Source organism: Anopheles cruzii, chromosome 3, assembly GCF_943734635.1.
Source record: "Anopheles cruzii chromosome 3, idAnoCruzAS_RS32_06, whole genome shotgun sequence".
Classification (NCBI taxonomy): Eukaryota; Metazoa; Arthropoda; class Insecta; order Diptera; family Culicidae; genus Anopheles; species Anopheles cruzii.
Window position 1 is genome coordinate 43,318,196 of NC_069145.1, and position 22,192 is coordinate 43,340,387.

The 22,192-nt window shown below is 44.4% G+C and overlaps 2 protein-coding genes across 7 annotated transcripts in view; both read right to left on the reverse strand.

Moving 5' to 3' along the window:
* LOC128272634 (low-density lipoprotein receptor) overlaps positions 1–15,776 on the reverse strand; it is a 218,314-nt gene extending 202,538 nt beyond the window's left edge. For all 3 annotated transcript variants that reach the window (XM_053010472.1, XM_053010471.1, XM_053010470.1), the window contains exons 1-2: positions 15,696–15,776; positions 13,946–14,452 (exon numbers count right to left, since the gene is read on the reverse strand). In XM_053010472.1, coding sequence (XP_052866432.1) covers positions 13,946–14,213 — 268 coding nt within the window. In that variant the 5' untranslated portion in view covers positions 14,214–14,452; positions 15,696–15,776. The remainder of the gene's footprint in view (positions 1–13,945; positions 14,453–15,695) is intronic.
* Positions 15,777–17,208: 1,432 nt separating this feature from the next.
* Positions 17,209–22,178, reverse strand: LOC128274435 (isocitrate dehydrogenase [NAD] subunit gamma, mitochondrial). Of its 4 annotated transcripts, none has more exons than XM_053012639.1 (5): positions 21,995–22,177; positions 21,004–21,837; positions 20,746–20,932; positions 20,243–20,318; positions 17,209–17,490 (listed from the first exon to the last, which is right to left on the reverse strand). In XM_053012639.1, coding segments are annotated over exons 1-5 (1,155 nt in total). In that variant the 5' UTR covers positions 22,052–22,177; the 3' UTR covers positions 17,209–17,489. The 4 variants fall into 4 exon arrangements, with proteins under 4 accessions (XP_052868599.1, XP_052868600.1, XP_052868597.1 ...); XM_053012640.1 differs by having other exon boundaries at positions 17,209–17,508; XM_053012637.1 differs by lacking the exon at positions 17,209–17,490 and adding an exon at positions 18,198–18,578 and having other exon boundaries at positions 21,995–22,178.
* Positions 22,179–22,192: the final 14 nt, after the last annotated feature.

The following is a 22,192-nucleotide window of genomic DNA, read 5'->3' on the forward strand; positions in this document are numbered from 1 at the left end:
CGTCTAACCATTTGTTGAAAGCGATTATGGCGGTCATAGTGCTTCGTTGTGTTCTTTGTTGTACACCGATTGGCGCATGCTTTTACTCATTGACAGATTTTCCCACGAAAATTAACACCAAGTCCTGTGTCGGGCGCAGCACCTTTGCCGCGGACCGTCCTTTCCGCGAATCTCGGCATGTGCTAGGAGCCACGTAGCCCGCATCGTCACACAAACCACGACACGTCGGTAGTTATTGGCTTTGATTGACATTTTAATTAAATTGGGTCGATTGACAGCGGCAGCGCACCTTCTTGACACCGGAGAGGGTGGCGACCATTTCATCCACGGCACTCGCGCGATTTAGAAACGCCCGGTCGGCCGGTTTGCTTAGGGACTTCATGCTCCGACACCTTACGTACGGCACGCCCGGAAGGCTGGCTCACATGACAATAGTTGACGCCAGCACGGCTCAGACCCATGGCCCAGGTCCATTAACGTTCGATGGGCAAAGTCTTTCATACGGCCAATTATGGTGCCGATCCGGTGCCGTGATTAGGCGTCGCTCAAAACCCAGCACTAATGCGCTAATTACAAAGCACAAAACAATACGTCACTTCAAAGGGTTCGCGAGTCATTATCAGGATCCCTCCGTTGCGTTCGAAGCGGTGCGACTCTTGTTAATGGACCAAAGCAAATGGGACCAAACGTCCCCTTTTTTGTGGAGTTAATCGAGCCATTCGACGGTGCGACTGACCAGCTACTCGACCCTGAAACTATCAAATAGATGGCAGCCATATTGATGGACCGGATTGATAAAAAAGAACGTCGTAAACGACAATCAAACCGTCCGTCAACGAAGTAGGACCAAGATGAACAGAGTACGGGTAATGTCACGCCACGACAGGCTCGTACCTTACGATCAAGTGCAATTTCGTGCGACTGTCGACGCAGCAACGGTGTAAGCGAAATTGAGTTTAATTGATTCTCATTGTGATGATTTGTCTAGGCTGGTGTCCAATTTGGAGCGGCCAACATTGAACTCTGCGAAGAAGGGACAACTGGTTCAAGGGACTAGGAAACCAGTGCTACAACATATGCACACTACGTCGGCATTGAATCATTGGCAAGATGCAGGCAAATTAAGGCAAAAGGCGAGAGCAAGTGTGTACAAGTTAGTGTAAGAAATGGTAAGCAACTAAAATAAATTCTTAAACTACTACATTCGATACAGCATTAAAAAAAACGTCAAAAACGACATCACAAACAACAAGAGCATCAATTAGCTTGGAAAAAGTCACGAAATATGACAGGATGGAATGCGTGATCGCGTTAGCTTATAAACAAAGCTGCCCTGATTCGTTTAAATGTACTCACAGGGTCGGCCATCGTTGCACCACAATTACCATACTGTTTGCCATCAGCAAATAACGGTCGCGTGGGTCTCAACACCAACACCAGGCGTAACCGTAACCAACTGCACCCTAACTGCACCCAGATTTGTTCAAACGAAACAGAATGAATAATTTTAGACGCTTCATCGATGCGCTTCAAACATAGGCTGCAAGAGAAAAGGACAGAAGCAAATGTTTTCATCCTTCGCGCCGTCGAGGATACTCATCCGCGACCGCTTTCTTGGGTACTTATGGGCCTTTGGTAGACACGGTACATGTGTAAACAAATAAACACCAAAAAAATATTCGAACACACATTTCCCACATTAACGACCCATTGTCGCTCACGCTGTTTCATCTAGCGTTTCATCTGCTTCCGTCCAAATGGTCTCACCACTCGGTATTGGAATGAGTGCGTACGGCGGCACGGTGCACGCGTCTAGGTCAGTTTAGAACCTGTTCCGGAACCAGCTCCAGTCCCACGAAGACAAATCGATCCTACGACGCCGGAATGTCACGTCCAGCCGGAACGGACGACGTGCCAAGCCCGTTCCGCAGACACGCTCTCACCGCGAACGGAAGAAGTCTTTGCAAACGATACGGCCCTCTTAGGGACGAAGTGTCTGAGCGGCTTAGTTGGGCGAAGTGACTAACCACAAGTTCTCGAGGTGTACCGTTTCGGTAGGCTTCGTCATAGCCACAGCAGCCAGGCACTGTAACTGACAGGCCCAACGGGCCTGCCCTCCACGCCTCGCTGGGTGTCTGACAAACCCCACCGCAGAGGATCGATGGGGCTGGAACCAGCGATGGAAGGCTTTAGCATAACATGGGTCAGTGCGCTCGGGGGCACAACGTCGCCTCGCTTGCACCAGCAGAAACCGACCCGTTGCCCGTTGCGTAATTAATGGAAACAGTTTCCCAAAAAGTTACCCCACACTCAGCCGCCTGTGCGTTGAAGCCGGCTTCAAATATGACCAGTTTTGACGAATACAGCTCACACCATCCTGCAAGCCTAATAATGCTTATCGTGATGTCCAGCTTTCTTTCGTTTTTTTTTTGTATCGAAGGGCAAAGTATTAAGTCGACACTGGTCAACAGTAGAACTATCAAAAGTGGAACTCGGTCCGAAAGAACCGATTTATTTTCTACATACCACTATACATTTTTAAACACAAGCCATTTCTTGATTGATGTAAAGTGTTTTATAAATTACTCGGGCCTGTCAAAGTTGATTACCTGTGTATAAGCATTAAATAAAACAAACAACTAAGCAAAGCTAAAATTAAATGACTAGTACACTGATAGTGTACTACTTGATCGTTCACGCAAACTTTGACTTTTAACATTTTTTCTGCAAGATGTTAAGGTTTGCCCACAGAGCACCGGCGTAAGCAAATGTTTGAAATATGATCGGCACGCTACCTACTGACGAGATGTTCATCGGTTATCGGCGTAGAATTTGGGGCAACTTCAACCGAATGGTCCGCCGTTTCGGGTGTTCGGGCATCACTCAAGGACTTCAGCATCCCGCTCACGTATGTCCCATCACGTCTGCTTAGCACCCATTTTCATTCATTTGCAAATTTGTCCACTATCAAGGCAGCACGGTACACAATCTAACCGGTTAACGAGATTAAAACTCACCTTCAAAAATCCCATTAGCAGCGCGAGAAAAGCTCTAACCAACGGCAGCAGGAGAAAAACGGATCTTCGCCGAGGGACATTGGCCTGCCAGCGACAGGACATAAGCGACAGCGTTTCAGTATCCCGTTCGAAGCACGCTCTGAAAAAACCGCCCATTCCCCAAAAACGTGCGGACAAGTTTGTCGAATCGTCACCATGAGCCACCCGTCGTCAGGGTGGTCGGTTTTGCGAGCTCTTTCTTTTTGGTCCAGTTATTTGGGTTTATCTTCAAACAAATTTCGGAACAAAAAACTAAACCAACCACGTGTTGGTGTAGCAGGAGTTTAAACGATCGACGCGGGTTACGCTTCCACGGGACAACGGGACGCGACGACGAAGTCGTGAAGAACTTCCCTTGTATGGTTCCTGGTTTTACGCACACTTACGGCGGTCGCAGTGAAAACTGTTGACCAATTTGCTGACACTGCACACTATTCGTTTATTTTGTGGTGTCATTTTTCAAACCACCGACCGCATTTACGGGACGTATTGACGAAATACATCGCCTACACGTACATACACCACACTCTTTCAACGCCTTCCGGTTGTTATTGAACATGCAGCAAAAACTAAAACGATGGACAATCTTGATGGTACACGTTCTTTTTATGTTGAACCGGTTTTTCGGTGCTCTTCGTTTGGCCCTGTATCGCACGTCAATGGAGGTCACAATGTACCCCCGAAACGTTACGCGACATTTCATTAACATGGCCCACTCGAAACAGATCGTGCAGTACTTCGGTGGTCGCATAAAAAGAGCAAGTAAAACATCGGAACATCATGGTCACAAGCTTTGTCGAAAAACTAGCAAGTTTATCAGTTATTTATTACCGATATGTTAACGATAACAATTTATCGTTAAGGTGGTTTATTGAATGCAGCATCTTGGGCACGGGTGACTTTGAATGGTTTTTAGAGCAAGATTTAGTTTTATTTCAAACTTATGTACCGGCTACTTATTTGAAAGTAATCTACAGTTCGTTTATTTTGATTCTGTTTGCACACGATTTGTGGCAAAGTGGCATTGATTTGGTGCAACGGACAAACGGAAATGTGGAATATAAGGCTAAATGCAATGTATATTAAACTATTCTGATGCTGAAAGTATGTTGGATTACTTGCATTGGCTTAGAACGCGATAATAAGAACAAAGAATTTGATGTTGGCAAAAATCCCTAAAACATAGCTTTCCGCCAAACTAATTGTTGACCACCGAAGTATGCAGGCCGATTTCATATCATACGATATGCCATTAATGTTTGCTATCACATAAAGTCTATATTAACGCAAGCTGGATTACCGACATATTAAGCGATAGAACACAAAAGGGCCAAAATATATTGCAATTCTAACTTTTTGGTAGTTCATCAAAATCGCAGCGAAAAATTACCATAGGACTAAAATAAATCGAAATCAAGGAGCAAAAGCCTCGCGCACGTTGCGGCCACGCCATCAGCGTAAGCGGAAGACAAATCAAAAAGGACCTGCTGCCGGTCCCTCCATTCTCCTGCCGCTTCCATTCTGGTAGTCCTAGACCGAAAGCTGAGAAACGAGGGTAATTTTTGGACACATCCATGGTAATGATAAGATCACATCAAGGCCCCAGAAGACCCGGGAAAAGCCAGACACCGAGAGGATCGGCATCGAACCGTAACACGCCGCCGACGAAACACGGCCCACAGTGAAAACACATTCGCACCGCACCACACACACTCGGTTTACGTGCTATTTGTTGTGGGGAAAACGTGATTGAGAAAATTACAAACCACAACCCATGCGTGCCCAGAATTCTCCGCTTCAGGCACCGTAGATGGACTTTTTGCTGACTGACTTGCTGCTCCCGATTTTCCAACCAAACCGCCACCGCCGTTACCTAAACCGTCGCTGATAGCGGATCGACAGTCGACTGCCGATGGAAAAAAAGATATTTCCGAAAGTAGAGTACCGCAGAGGCTGTGCTAGCTAAACCTAAGATCTGACAATTTCTACACGGCAATAGGGACAACATATTTCTAGTTATTCCGCTGTTGCCGTCGCGTGGGATTCCCAACGACCGGCCCAAAGGACGATCATCAAATGTGGACAAGATAGACAGACTGGTTGTGTATGGGCGAGTCGAAAAATCAGCGCCTGTCTAGGAGGCTTACGGTCTCGAGGCGCCTCAAGCCGACCTCCAGCCCAGTGTTACGAGGACGTGATTACAAGGCAATGTATAGACGGTTTTCGAATCATTTTTTATCGTCTAAATCGGAGAGGGCGTTACACTTCTTTCGTTTCATCTCATACAGAGGTCCTCTACTCAAGCGAATCGCAAGTACTCGGGAACGACGAAATTAAGACACAAGAAAAAACAATCTCCAGATGATTTATGCTATTTTTACCATCCTAAAAAACAGGCGAAGAAAACTACAAGAGCTTCGTCGGATAAATGTGCGAGATAGCGCACGCAAGCCCATCTATCAGTCGATCCGGGAGAGACCATTTTAAATAACAAGTTACCCAGAGAGAGGTTCGCAAGAAGTGAAACGTTAAACAGAACGGTAATGATAAATCGATTGTCAGTTATAAGTTGCCCGCCCGTTTCTATGCAGATCAGTAGGAAACAGCCTCACTCTCGACAGCCCGTATCCAAAAGTCCTGCCACCCGTTGTCGTTTTACCAGACGGAAAGCGTTGCCACTGCGTCCGCCAGTACCCGCAAGTAAAAGTGGAAAATTTGGCCAAGACATAAACTCCGAGTAGGATCCGGGAAGGGTCAAGTATCGCCCAGATTATCTTGTATTTGCATCCTTCCTCCGCGGGCCCAGCGAATGTGCCATCCGGGTTCGGCTTTTTGCACGTCCGTGTCCTGAACTTTCCGCCAAACTGGTGGAAAGTCAATAGAAAAGTGCAATTCTACGCCGGCGCCACCATCATCATCATCATTTGTTCAACGCGGCTTGCCGAGGTGTTGGAGTGATTAACAAAGTTGAACGAATTTCCAAAACTTTCGTCGTATCCAAACACCAGGGGTTAGAGAAAGTGGCAAACTCCCACAGGCAGTCTAAGTGACGAACGACCCGTCCTTGAGGTGTTATGGCTCAGAATGGAGAAAACATAAATAGTCGAAACATATTTTGATGTAAGGGTTTTGTGTATAAAAACTTGTTTAAGCTACAAGTCCCTAACAGGAAGCGGCTTTTGCGTGATTACTAACCAGCAAACAGATTTGAACCTTCCGCTAACGTTAATATGCCGGAGCACTGGGTGTAATGCCATATTTAAGGAAGTGTAGTTCCTTTAAAAATTGCACTGCAATATGCAAGGAACCGACTGCCGTCGGCAAACATCGGCGAACGACACTCAATCAGCGGCAGCCCATTCGCGCAAGAGACCGCTTCCGAGTTGTGCTGCCGTTACAAGGTGCACCCTGTCTCGGTCGCCTAGTCAAAGGCACGGCTTCCAGCATATCGCAGCTCAGGAGGATGCACCGACAACTTCTCCGGCATACCAAGTGGGACTTATTTTACCATTATCCATCCCTGTGCATTCTCTTTCAATAACCTCCTTTCGTTCACTTTTTCCATAGGACAGGAGCAGGAAAATATTGTCGCCGCTTCCGCCGATGCGGCAACTTGAAGCACCCGCTCGAGGGCTCCAAGCACCAGCTTTTCCACGTAATTCGCACGCGCTCATGACTCGCTAAAGAAATGCAACGCCATGCTGGCTCCCATACAACGTACCCTTAAAGCCGTTCGGTTGCCTGGAGAAGCGTCCTTTTTGCATCTTCCGCGGTTCACCTCCAAAACACGGGGGCCGTGTGACAATTTTCACCCCGAAGCCCATCGTGGAACACGAAAGGAAACTTTCCTCCACGGAAGCAGCTTCCCTCCGTCGTGAGGGTGTCGAACTGAGAGACCAGAGTGGCGAAACACGACTTACCTACAAAGAAAGGGGGGAAAACGACGAAACGTTGTTATTAAACTAATTCCAGTGCGGAACTTTATTGCAAGTATGGAACGAAAGCGTGCACCAAACTGAATAAGAAAATTATCAACAATAACTTTGTGTAAGTAAAGAAATAAATGGCAAAATAAAAAGCAATGGGTTCGCCCAGTTCAACGAAGCCTGTCAACTTTCAACATGCCCTTTCAGCAAAAAAAATCTTCATTCGATTAACGAAATGCACTCAATGGCGACATCGAAACAGTGGTTTGGTTTACATCGAAGAACTGCAAGGAGTTCATCAATCCGATAGCATTAACCAGGCGGTGTTATAGATCGATCAATTTCGAAACATCTAATTGCTCTACTTAATGCAGCGTTGTGCTATATTATTTGAGTTATTTAATTATTGTATAACATAATAAATTTAAGACAAAATACATCATTAGGCCCGTTCTATTTAACAAAATATCAGCCTGTTCTAAGTGAATGTGTTGCACATTGCCGAGTTTTCAATTGCCGCTAGTATTAAGGGTAAACTCGGTTATCGTTATCAAATAATCCAAACATTTCAAAGTCAAATGTCCATTTCTTAAAGGTATTGGTCAGCTGTAAGTGTTAGCATTGTTGTGTCAGGCAAGTGATCAATTTATCCGTTTCAATTTATACGTTTGCACTAAGCTATAGGAAGATGTTAAAAGTTAAGAGAACACCAATTAAATCAACATCTAAATAACCTACATAAATATAAAGCAATGACCATTTTTATTTTTTCTAGATAGATTTAGTGTTAACACTTTCCGAACAACTTTGGAGAATAAAGCATATCATTTTGAAAAGTTTTGAAGGAACGCTTCAGTCGATTTTTATATTGTAGAAAATGATACAGACTTTCGTTTTCGTTCATTGTACGCAAACGATAAGAGCATCGTCATGGGCCAGGGAAAGAAAAGTCTTATTGCACTTGGGATAAAGACGAAAGGACTGTCACGAGACATGCAGCTTAAAATATCGTTACGGCACGAGAAGCACATAGGGAGCTACTCCAGCCAGTCTGCCGAGATCGGAGTGAGAAGAAGGCGTCCTAAGGCAGTAACAGAAGCCAACGGCCAATCTAATCGAAAGACACGAAAAGTCAACGATCTGATGTATCGATCAAGCAGACGAGCGTCGTCAGGAAGGCATCAAGAAGATAAATCGAACCATATTGAACCAAACACACCTCGGCGAACGGTGTCCACTACGGGCAGTCTGGTGTGTGGGTGTGTGTGCCGATGAAACGTAGGGATGGCCGCAAAAAGTGGGTCGATGGGAAGAGACAATGAACATGGCGACTACCGGAGACACACCCAAAGCCCGCCGACCATGGTGTACCCAGAAAACTGTCTATCTATCGCTGGCGTAGGGTGCCAGGTCTTCGGTTTCAATTATTGCCAATCGATCTTATCCCGCGTGCCACGCATCGTTAGAACCGGCCTATGTCAAAATCTGCTTCACCCCTGTTGCTTCTATTCCGCTCCTTTTAGCGCCCGGTGCGATTCTGATCCAACCAAAGCTATTGTCACCAGAAGTGCCACATTGCGGTCTGCGTCACACACTTTTCTCTCGTTCCACTTTGCACCCTCCTGCCCAGTAACATTACTCGTCCGTCCGGTTCAGAGGAACATGAAAAACACAGGCGACTCCCACACATGTTTACTCAAGGGACGTGGGCACTAATGCGGATCTGGCGGATCGGGATTCATAACGTTCAGTTGGGGTCCATGAAGACCAACCAGGGTGCAGATAAATGGGCCGAACGGCACAAATCAACAGCTCACACGTCTCAGAGAAACACATCAATCAGCACGGACCCACTTACAACTTCAGGCGAGGTTCAGTAACCGAGTGTCCCGAACCAGGCTTTTCCAATATTCAGTTTACCATCGCCGGGACCTTCCTGGGAAAGGAATGAAAAGTCTGGATACCAGGCTGGAACTGGCGAAGAAGTCGCTTAGAAAGTTAGCCAAGGATGTCCACATGGAAAGGATACCAAACATAAATAAGACACCATACGCAACCAGTATGTATGCGGTATTTTAAGAGAAACGGTTTAAATAAACAAAAGTGAATCACCTCATGCAAAGCACCTCACGCCGTTCAATGAAGAGTAGGGGTGCAAGTTGCGGGTTGTCCCGCTCCCGAGACTCTCCGTCCAAGGTAGATCGATTAATCCCGCGATTAAACGATTTACTCCGAAGGCTGTTTGTCTTTGATGAAGCGCAAAATCTGTCGTCAATCCAGGAATTGACGTAGAGCTCCAGAAATATGTCCTTCACCAACGGGCACACCGTCCTCGTGCTTCCATCCGGCCAACCGCTTCCTCAGTTTTAATGCCAAACCTAGCGTCGCTAATCCGCCACCAGAAGGCTTAACGTCGGGTACGGTCCGACGGATTGGATTAACCCGCGTGTGCGCGGTTTGTGGACAAGATTAGGCCCCCCCGAATCACATGGCGCCCGTTTTCTTCTTCTTCTTCTCCATAGCAATCCCACACGAGTTTACCATCTAGGTTGTAGCAAAGTTTCGGTTCGTCCGACCAATTAGCGTTGCAGCGGGATGCCACGATTCCAGTGTCAAACGCTGCCAGTTGGTCGAAGGTGGCCCGCGGTTGCGGTTGCGGTCTACATCCGCCTGCCTGCCACGCTGGTGGTGGTCTTTAATCGCCACAGATCAGTGTCAGGCAGCTGAAGTCTGCCACTCGGCAGGGTTCTACTTTACGACGACCATTGCCGATGATCGACCACCAAGCTCGTCCGGTGCGCTTCAGTGCAACGGTGCAATGTCTTGTTTATTGCACTACAAGCATCATTCTACCGACGCTCGAAACATGTAGCACTTTTCGAGATTTCAAAAGATACCCTCCAGTCCAGTCAGACGGCTTAATTGTGAACATAATGAGCCTTAATACGTTGAAGTATCCACCAAGAGATGCAAGCCCAGTCATCCGAAAACTAAAGAAAACTTTTTTACACTACACAGTTTATTATTTTTAACCATTTTAAATCCTCTCCGTGCTTCGTTCACATAATTCAATGTTCACCATTATAAGTAAATGGTTCATGTTTCATAAAGATAGTTCTCTAGATATGCTCTATGATATTTCGTAATTTAAAACCCCATTTAAAATAACAGGTCGTAATTCCACTCTAAAGTGTAACGAAAACCTTATTCCGTGAATGACGGTGTCGAATATTAAATTGGCAACACTTAATCTATTTCAAGTAAAGAAATATACGTCGGGAAAACATAGCAAACATTGCATTAAGTTTCACAATCTATCATAACCCAGCAGATCTAACGAAATGGCCAGTTTGGTAGCTCTCTGAATAATAATATGTTGTCGTTATCGTATATCGGTCGGACTTGAAACCGACGGCGTCGGTTAATTTACGCGTTACAACCAACAACTCCACACCATCGTTTTTTTTTTTCGGCGGACCCAATCGTGAGAATCGGACAACCGCAAATGAAGCACATTGTGGCAAATAAGCGATGAAAATAACGATACAACGACGACCATCCCGAGGGAACCATTATGTATTCCCAACCGGCACCGGCGGGATTGGCTCGAAAGAAATCGATGACATGTTTACTGCCGACAGGGCAGTAACTGTGCCGTAGAAGAACCAGTGTCGCGGGTCAGTGCTCAATCTAGGCTCATCCCTCGACCGACGGCTTGTTCCGGTATGCACACCCACCTAAGAAAATGAAACGCTACTACGCTGCGTTGTTGTTTCGCTGACTCGGCGAACCTTCGGCGCTCTCCGGGATGTCTGGACGAGGGGAAAAAAACAGAACGAAACATCGCGACATCAACCCAAGTCCCGCTAGTTTTGGTCTTGGCCACCAGCCGAATCCCGTGTTTAGCAAACTCAACAATCGGGCGGATCGCGGCAGAGACTCTTCCGGGCGAACGGCACCAGAAGTGTCGAATTGCCAGTGCTCGACTCAGGCGCGCGACACGGAAATAGACGCGAGAAAGTAATAAAGCAACTATAAATAACTTTTGAAACTTATTCGACACAACAAACGGCCGGCTCGGTCGCATTGTGGTGACCGGTTTTGTCGATGTCTCGTCGCGATCGCAGTTCACTGTGCACTGTGCTGCTGTTGCAACTACGTGGCCTTGGTGACATTAGTTAACTAAAATCGCTTCCACCGTCGGCGGGAGGATGATCCGGTTCGAATTTTCGAACCCATTAGAACATGCTCAAACGAATCGAACCCTACGAGGGGTTTTTGCTAACCCACGTGGATTTTTAAAACCATCCCTTTGGCGCTTTGGGTAAAGTGATAACAGTTTGCTTTCAAATTAAAGAAGGACACCGCTCAGATAGGACACTTCACGCAACGTATCTGAAGGCTAATGAAGATTTTTTCTGTCCAGAAGATGAAGTTTTCCTCAATTGGCAAGTACTGATAGTTGGATGGGAGAAGGCGTGACCAAATCATATGGTAGCCCAGATCTCGAACAATACGGACGATGGACAGGATAAGCCCAACTGTGGCAATAATTCTACCCACATCCGCATGCTGACTCTGATATGGGTCTCGGTTTTGAACACTTCCAGGAGCACAGTTAGAAAAGCTGATTGATTGGGTCACGACAATGCTCACGACAATCAATAAATCTGTAATGAAAATCGGAGGCTACAACACAAATGAACAAACAAGACAAATTTAATTAAGCCTACCAATATTCCATTGGCGTAAAAACTGACCCAGTCGCAATGCCGGCATCGAGTCTGAAATGGCTTATAAATATGTTGACCTTTATAAACAAACGCAAAAAACATGAGTTAGTACAGTTTGCAGTTTTGCGGTTCATAGCGGATAAGCGAAAAATGCCCGTCACAATGAAGATGCAACAAAATTATGTAACATGCAACTGAGCGAAATGTGAAAAGCACACATTTGAATCAACGGTACCCTCTTCGCTTCAACGGAGTCCTATTCTAATGAAAACATACGAAATTTTCAGCATGAACAGCGACACTTCAGGCCTTACAGTTCAGTTCAGAATAGCAAAGATTAATTTGGTTTTTAATATAAATAATTCGGCTATGAAAATTTACTTCGTACGTGAACTTCATCGAAACCATTGAGGATCATTTGCTCGAAAAACACTCGAAAATAGTGTTTAATACATGTCGCAAAACTAAATAAACAGCGTTTTTGAAAAACTCCCAAACGTATTTTTGTAAAACTCCCAAACTTTGTACGAATTGGAGTATCCGGGTGTTCAAAATACGAATATAATCGCTAAGTAAAACATCTCCACCCTGGGGGTCTGCCGTGGAAGTTAATTATGATTTCCTTTTCGAACCAATGCACGCGGCTCCCTCAGTGCAAGTGGCGTAAATCGTTTAATATGCCCACCGTCTGTGGATGTAATCGAAATAAACACAACTGCACCGGCACGGTATGCACTTATGCGTGGCGTAAACATATGGCTCGCGATCGGGTGGCACGAATCGTTCCTTGGCATCGTTCGACCACGACAAGAGCGAGCACCATAAAAGAGTGCAATGAAATCAATGAAAAGACGAGCTAACTTTGGTATTTGAGACCGTAATAACCCAACGCACCCCATCGGCAGGCAGTAAGCCAGTGGAAGAACTGCAACAGACGAGGGCCCGAGACGAAATTTGACTCGAGCCGAAGGACCACGTGCGGCGTTCAAATGAATTCGAAGCGCTCGCCGGAAAGATGCACCAGAATATGGGACGTATTTACGATTCGATTCAACGATTAAGTGTTGGGTTTTGTGAAGGATTTATGGCCGACTAATGAGCGTACACGGATCCATCGAATTTCGTTAAAAAACGAAAGTTTACACGTGGTAAATATTATTGACCTTTTCATATATTTCAGACAAATTGATATCATCATTCGATCTGATACTTTGTAGCACACAGTTGGGGTGTATGGCAATTAGTTAGGATGTAGCTTGATTCAGCAGTGCACATAACTCAACGCAGCAAAAATGTACCATCCGGTTTCAGTTCAGCGCACATGGGTGAAACAAAAATGACTTAACAAGCTTCCTGTTCCCTTTCTTCATCGCAGACCATCATGGTACAACACGGTGCTGCTCGTTCCCAAGAACATGCAGAGGATTCCTCAGAACTTGCTCATGCCCTTGCAAAGATCATGCTAAGCCAACCAAAAATATGAGAAAATAACTAGGGCTGAACTTTGCGTAAGAAAGTTTCCAAGAAGTTGGCGATGAGCTGTAATTCTTACGTAATTACACACGCAAACCGATGCACGGGAGGGTAAAAAGTTCTTCACTTCGAGTTTGCACTAGTCTACTTGGATAAAACTGAAAAGTCGAGCCATAAGCATATAAGATTACTGCTTCGTTTTGTGGCTTAGTACCGGCAGTACCCATGCGTTGCCGAAAGCTTCGCTATGTAAAGCAAATATTCTAAAATGTGTTAATGTACAGTTACTTTATTCATAAAAGGCCGCACGGGAACTTATTTCTTCTCTAGAAAGCAACGCAACTCTGGTAGGTTAGACTAATGCTCTTTGAACTTCTGCTCCTCGGGTCCCGACAACAATGGATCCCAGGGTTCGGCGACGAATTGTCGAAACGGACAAGAAAAATAAATTGAACTATCTATATAAGATGCAAACGAACGTAACCAGCGCAGCGCACAAAAATGCGCATTCAAAGGATCCCCGCTTTCTACTACGATTTATGCAAAGATAATAAAATTTCTGACTATGAATCCAGATACTGATATCATGATACTGAAACATCGCCCATAGCGAGAATATGGGGATCTGGGAAGATCAAAAGACAAAACAAGTTAACTGGCCGTGTACGGGAGAGCATCAGAATTCCAATGGGAAAGAAACGAACAAAAAACCAAAGATGATCCACAGACGACATCATAAACAGCGCCGATAACTTACATTCATTGGAGAATCCTGTGGTAGATTTCACCGCCGTCGTCACGTTGATGGGAGCTGCCGTCGATTTTGCCAGCTCCGACGTACCGCCCTGAGCAATGGCCGATTCCTGCTCCGGAATCATATTATTCTTCAGCACCTGTTCCTTGGTGATAGCTTCCTCCATCGAAAGCTTACCCAACTTGCTGCCGCTGGCGTCGTGCATCGGCGCAAGGACGCACAATGTCAGGAGCAAGATTCCGGCCTTCATTGTCATCAATGGATGGCCCATCCCGAGGGCCAGCACTAGTGTCGACGTTGTCACTTGAATTCACAAATTAATTAATTCGACACAGCGCGAAGTTTGACAGACAACTACAGAGGTTTGACTAACTTGGCCGAGCTTTTTTTAATTACACTTTTCACCGATACGGCCACGCCACTGTTCAATAACAAACAGATAAACAAACTAACACAATTTACACAACGGCAAGATATTCTCCGACAAGCCGGCGGAAAATCACGCTTGAACTGGAAATAACGAACGCATTTAAATGAAACTCACACAATTCGAATTTGGAAAATATGCTGCGCTAATGGCAACCCGCAAGCCAAAGCACGGAAATGCACTTCACAAATGCTTCTTATCACCGTGCTCGACACAAGGTAGGCTAAGGACGTAGACAACGCTACTCGTAAGCGGGGACAAAGTAGACCGACACGGACTGCTAGCGCGACCGACTGGCTGGCGGCTCTGGTCTGGGATCTCCGTGTTGCGATGAGCATTGATTTAACGAGCCGCGGTCGCGGTCAGTATCACTCGCGTTATCCTTATCACGGCCGCGGTCACTCACCGCTCACACTGAAACCTTATTTGGCGTAACTCTTTCAGGACATGGCTTCTGTTTCCGATACCAAACATTGCTTCACAGCTATCTTGGATGTTTTGATCACCTGAGGAGATTATATTGACAGCTTTGGTTCACGTGCACTTGACACACACGCGTCCGGTGAGTGACGCAATTCGCCGATCTGACCAACGCGCCACAGGATCTCCAGCATCCGGGCGGAACGAAAGCTTCCGAACGTGCGAGCCGCAGCACCCACACTTTTCTTCACGGAGTGAGCGCTCACGCGGCTCACGGCCCTATAGTTGTGGTTGTGGGTTCTTGATATTCGGATGAACTCAGCTTGCCAAAATAACATCTAACAACACCAATAACATCAATAACAACGGACCAGACCGAGAGAGAGAGAGAGAGAGAGAGAGAGCGAATGAAACCTAAAATCAACTGATTGCGAATTTACACCTGCGACACCATGCGATCTATAACTTTTGCTCTTTCGAGAGCACTGTGTCTCTGCTCTCGGCTTGCTCATTTTTGGCAATCTCGTCACTACTACGCAAGGGCTACGGCTACTGTGATGATACTGCAATGCCCCAGGAAATAATAAATCCTGAGATGCGGGATCGCCTCTAAGCCTTTCGTACATTTCGAAGCACAGTTTCATTTATGTTAAACCACAAAACGGCACGGCCGCGATCGGCACGGTGCGAAAGGTTTTCACTCAAAGCCTGGTACGGTACACGACGAACGAACGACGTAGCGGATGGGCTACACGCACGTTTGCACAAACACACAAACCGTACAATATCGTACGATACCGCCGATTCCGAAAATCGCACAACACTCCACGAGGACTCCCCGATGATGGAGATGGTGGAGCCTGCTCGACATCTACGGAACATGATAGCAAAAAGCACAAGATTTACCGCACAACAGAAAACCTGCACCCGACGTAGGGCGGATTTTTTATCAGAAGATGGATTTAGTTTTTCTCCACCCTAGAGCCCCAATTACGCAAACCAGAAGACAACAATACTCGCAACGCTTCGCGCGGCACATAAAGTTCCGATCCGACACTACGGAGCGCTGAGACACTACTACCAACACCGCAAACCGTGTCGGTACGGAACTTGGCCAAACGCAGCACATGAGCACATGCGGCCGCGCGGCCTCGCTGAGCGCTGAGAGGTTGCCGGTAAACAATCGGAAAATAAAACACTGCCCAGCTTCGCGAACGGGCTGTGGAACTATGGGGAAAAGGCGGTCATAAACTAGCTTTTAAAAATTAGGATTTTTGTCATATTTTCCTAAAACAGCTAAGTTGCCTATCACTCCGAGAATTCATCTGTCAAAGTGGAAAGAGTGATTAAAATTATAATTAAAACAAGTATACTTGTTTAACCACTTGTTTCAAAATTCCAAATTTACACTCACAAAGCGTTACATTGATGAACACCGATGAACCGACGCTGAGCTAAGTTGATGAACAATGCGTTACGTGCGTTAGAAAAACATCCACAAATTTTTTTTTGTAAATTGATTTCACTTTTTGTCAATGGACGACTTCACACTAAAAAATTAAATATCAAATGTTTGTGAGATTTTAAATAATGATTTTGAACAACGATAAATGATCATCATTTAATACGAGGATCAATAGTAATAATAGGTATTGCACATAAAATGTTCCGGTGTCAATCGCCCTTTCGTTATCGTTCTGTTATCATTTGATCACGCCACGCGATCCAATTCGCCAGCAAAGGTGTTGTGTTTTCTTTTTCAAGAATTCAACGGTTCAAACGGTTTATACGCATTTCTAGTGACGCAGCGCTGTTATCAGTATTACGCTGTGCGCTCACCTTGCGCCACAGAAGGTGGGTTTCCTCATTCGTGACGAAGAGAAATAAAAAAAATAGCGAACTATCGTACGATGGTCCTTATTTGCATTTTGCCGCACAACCCCATTGCCCATTGGTTACGCCATCCGTGATCGCCGTACCTGTCGATATATAGCGTATCGCACACCTATACGCAATTAACACTAAAATTTAACATAGTCTATTCTTAGGTTTAACTTCTATTCTTAGTCACAATAAATGGTCAGAATCTTCCAGAATCATTAGATAAGAAGATACGTGAAATATACAAATCAAATTAGAATTATAGATTAAGTTACTAATAAAGCTCTGACTTCCCCAACATGTGACTTCTGGTTATTAGCCAAAAACAATTTTATTTGTATCGGTTTCGTTCATTATTTATTTCTATCTAATAGCACACTGCTGTTTTATTGCACATTGCAGAAACACTTTACTAACCATAATTCTGTTAAGTTGCCTAACTTACCTTATGGCACATATTTTTCTTCATGTTCTGCTTAAGCGGGAAAATCAATGTAAAGAAGAAATAAGTTCGCACAATTGCACGTGAGGCAAAAAGTGAAATAAAACATCTAAAACATTCAAAATAATCGCTCGTTTAATTGATTTTATTTTTTGGGATGGTGAACACTGTGTGATAAAGTAGAAAAGTAAGTCAATTCCTAAAATTATATTTTTCCATCACTGGTAACCAGACTTCCGCCGACGACGACACTGTCCGTTACGTATTACAAATTTTTTCGCCGAATTTTTCCGCAAAGCGACGAGAGTTGATCGTACCGAAATAACCCTTCATGGGATTGATATTTTGTAAACAAAAAATATTTCTTCTATTTCAATTCTGTTGAATCAAACGCATCTTTGCAAGGGTGCAGAAACAGGATACGGTGTTTAACGGGAACGAAAAGAAGAAAAAACAGTGTCAGAGTGATACAGAATTTACCTATGCCCATTTATCATCCTCGGAAAAGTGAGCTTAAATTTGCCATTTGACACCAAGAATAACGTTCGAAACTTATACGATTTTAATTTGGATCAAAACCAATGCGAGGCTCACTGTTTTCGAAGAAACACAGCAAAAAAGATTACAATAAAAGTAGATAAAATGTAACTTTTGTCAGCTCTCAATTACACAACAAACACTTCCATACCACATCTCAGCTACTAAGAGGACAAATCAGGGACGCACACTCGGAAAACATTTCACGACAAACACGGTAAATACTGATCGGTTCCATCTACGAGGCATACTTGTTGCTACAACTCACAATTTCTTTCTTTTGGTCATGACGAAATTAAAGAACACGAAAAAATGCCAATCACTAGGTACTAGTCAATCATGTGAGTTATAAAGACGAAAAGGTACACAAGAAACAAAACAACACTAGGAGTTGTGTATTTTCATTGTGAAGTATTCACAAAGTAAATAGTACAAGTAAGTGTTAGTAGAGAACCTTCAACAAACGTTTTGAATGCATTACTTGTTACGCATACCAGGAATAAGTACAATAGAACCGCGACTGTATATTATTTCGTTGTCAAAAGCCGGCTACAATATGAACAACAACATGATCGCTATGAGCTAGTAACTGATATAAAAAAGTGATGAGTAACGTTAGATCCTTAGCCAAAATTTAAAACCTTTTAAAAATATCAATTGTGTCGTTTATTTGTGAACGGTTTTTGCGGTTTCTGAGTGGTTTACTGGTGATTCGTCTCGTTGTTATGCTTCATCGGAAACTTATCCCAACACCTACTAAGAATTGCAGGACTAGTCGCTCGTCAAACCACCGGTCAGGTTAGACATTATGAGTCGGCAAAAGAGTGATAGGGTAAAAAAACGAGTTGTTAAGGATTCCGGGAGGGGTTCTGATTTGAATTCAATTCTATTTTAGACTAAGTATTCACATATACGCATACGCCGGGAACCTGTTAGAGGGAAGAGAAACGATGATGGAAAACGGTAAACACAATATGCGATACAAACGATGTACGCGTGACTTTCTTTTACACGGCAAGCAGTGATGGAAAACAGCAAAGACACAACAACATTATAGAATACAGAAGCTAAATAGCTAATTTGGAAAAATTGTAATTTTGGATATCTATGTGCACGTAAGGTGAGGAATTATTGGGATTCAATTCACACCATTATATAATGAGAAAGATTGCTAATCAATTGCTGAAATGTACAACTTAAAAAAATATTCATTATCTTAGGTGTGCTCACATTTGGAACGCTATAAATTGTTAGTTGTTAATCTTCGTTATAAATGCCGGTACAAATATTTTGACCGATGATTTTCAAGCTTCACAGTCACCCATGCTGTACCAATACGGAATCTAGCAACACGCAGTCAACGATTCCTTTTAGTTCCTCGTTGTTCACTTTTTATGAACGATCGTCCTGCGTGAGAAATGGTTAGAGAAATCGAGAAGGAAAAAGAACCGCGCAAGCGAGCATACAGAAGGAGTAAAGGTTGGGAATTGTGGAAAAAGTGAGGCATATTAGAAAAATTGTGCATTCTATGTGCTTAAAACACTAATAGTAAACTACTTCTATTGCATAATAGAAACATTTACTAGCGCATACAACAAACGCAAAACTGTAACTTGTCCAAATTCTGCACCAAACGCGACCGCTTTTATCTAGACACAACTGATCATTGAAACAATCAAATGGAAATGATCTACGCGGTCATGCTAAATGTATTAGATAAAAAACACATAAAATTAAGACACTAAGACTAAGAGAGATAAATTGACTTTATCTATGGTCTTTTTGTAAAAAGATGTCGTCGTTAAAAGAGAAATGTTAATTAAAACGTAAGCTATGGTATGCAACGATAACACGAAATGCTATTGATTTAAAAAAATCGTAATTGAAATATTCAAAGACTGGATTCGATTTATTGCATCAATTTACCATTTGTCTACCACTTGCTGGCCATTAAACTTAGTTTGGTTAGTAACACACAACAGTAGTTAACAAAAGAGTGGAACATAATACTCGAAACAGTACGACTGGAAAATGTTTGATTTTGGGGTTCAGTTATTGTAAATTTGTCACCATTTCCGCGGTGGCAGTTATCCTCGTCTATATATCGTGCAAAAGTCCATGTTGCCTGGTTAGCACGTGAAAGCCACAGAGAAAGAGGAGGAAAAAACTTATGAAGCAAACGCATAACACACTTTAACTTCTCACAGTTTCATTTTATATAGATGCTCACTAATTGCAGCATAATAAACTGTTTATACATAAAGAAAGAAGTACAGTTTCCTTGTGCTAGTAAACTAAACTAATGTGGAATGGCAAAAGAAAGCATAGAAAAATATAATAACTTAATGTCTAAATTTAAACTAAACACATAACATTACAGGCAGAACTAATAAATAATAGACGCGCACACATACAGATAAACGCGGGATCAGCAGGCAGATGGTGGCGAAAAAACAGAAAACATGATGATTGTGGGAGGTTTCGTTTACTCTACAGCGGTAGGAAAACATAAAACGTCTGGCAAACAAAAATACGAAGGTAATGCTATGTGCTACAGGTCAGCGAGTAGTATCCATGCCGTACGGCCACTTACCAATATGTCCTCTTCTCGGCCAGATGCTTTAGAACATTCTGGACAATGTCGGTACTAGTGTTGTTTCCACCAAGATCTAAGAAAGAGAGTTTGATCATTTGGTTGGTAAATGTTTTGTTAATTTTTCATTATTTTTGGTTTTGTTTTTTACTAAAGGCGGTGGAACCGGCATATTCTCCAGAGAAAGACGGAGCCATAGCCGAGCCGTGAACCTCAAACTCGTTGCTCCGTTAATCACGAACACAACCGCATGGCGATGGCTTCCGTTATCAAATATATTTATAAAAAGACGCTCCCGTTGTACAGCCCGTGTACAACAGGTTGTCCTAGTAAGGTTGCGTTGTGATATACTTGTCGCTAATAGGTTTATAACGAGTGCGAATTCCCGGACTATCGTACAGTCTTTAGGCTGATGCTGATCTTCATAGGAAAGATGCTGGTTAAACCGTCTTTATATCAAACCATTGAGAGTGCAGCGATTGCCTTGGCCCGATTGTACATACCCGGAGTGTGAACCCCGTCGATATCGATTGTTTTATGAAGTGCATCAGATATACAATCAGCATGGTAACGATGACCAAGATGATACAACATATCGACAGCTGCATTCAGCATGGCAACCGGATTGGCGACGTTCTTGCCAGCGATGGCTGTTCCGGTGTTGCGGGTACCCGGCTCAAAGACAGCATACTGCCAAAAGAAAGCATGTGAATTAATTGTGCAAATAATAAATGCACGGTGCACAGAAAGCCATCACTCACATGATCACCATAGTTACGACCAGAGAAAAGTCCGGCTCCTCCGACCAGACCGCAGAGCACGTTCGAAGTGATACTACCGTAGAGGTTGGTTGTGTTCATAACATCAAATTGGTGAGGGTTGGAAACGAGCTGCATACAGCAGTTATCGATGATCATGTCGTTGTGTTCGATACCAGGATACTCCTTAGCGATGTCCCGGGCCACCTTCAAGAACAGCCCGTCGGCCAGCTTCATGATGTTGGCCTTATGGATGGTCGTTACCTTCTTACGGTTGTTATTTTTGGCAAACTCGAACGCAAACCGTGCCACCCTGGCCGCGTTCTCGATCGTCACTACTTTCATGCTCTCCACCACACCCCGAACACTCTCGTGCTCCAGCATCGCATACTCTCCCTCGGTATTCTGCCTCACAATCACCACGTCAACATTCTGATGGTGCGCCGGAATTGCGTTGAACGACTTGCAGTGCAGTACGTTCACGTACAGATCGAGTTCATTACGGAGCGCAACGTTGCGCGACAGAATACCGGTCGCTTCCGACTTCGTCTCAATGTTACCCTTGATTGCGACTCCATTCCGCTTAATTGACGTGATGGCGTACTCCAGATCCTCGTTACCCTCGCTGGCCGGGTCGATGTCGACGATTTCAAAGTCCACAGGTACGCCAGAAAATCGAAACACTTCGCGCACGTAGCTCATCAGCTCCGGGCCAATGCCGCCGCCCGGTAGCATAGTGACCGTGTGCCGACCACCATACTGCGCCTTAGGAATTTGTTCCACCTTCCGCTGGACAGGATTCTTGTGCTGCAACTCGAACGCCGACACGGCACAATTCTGCCAGTTAAAGACGGGGGTAAAAACCGAACGATATTTTACATCGAAAAAAGCGTATCTAAATTATGTAACTTTTCGACAACGATTCGTCCGCTGAACGACCGTCAACCCAAACACAACGACGGCAAAGGCACTCCGAGCCGAGAGTCGTACTTACACGTTTAATCAGAGGAGTAACCAGATCCTGGCTCAAGCGAAACAACCGAAGTGCCATTATTGCTGCGGTTGCAGTGTACCTTTCGTCGTGAAGTTGTTTAAGCAATCTGATCGTCCGACGATAAAAGGATTGCTTTCTTCGCCCACAGTCTGACGGCTGCCTTGCAAACCCAGCACTCACTTTACGGTGCGTGCAAAC

Excerpts from the sequence above, each read along its gene's own strand:
- LOC128274435 (XM_053012638.1), bottom strand. The coding sequence starts at position 22,051 with ATGGCACTTCGGTTGTTTCGCTTGAGCCAGGATCTGGTTACTCCTCTG. Across the intron at positions 21,838-21,994 it reads TTACTCCTCTGATTAAACGT|AATTGTGCCGTGTCGGCGTT; the intron begins GTAAGTACGACT and ends TTTAACTGGCAG. Across the intron at positions 20,319-20,745 it reads CGACGGGGTTCACACTCCGG|ATCTTGGTGGAAACAACACT; the intron begins GTATGTACAATC and ends TCTCTTTCTTAG.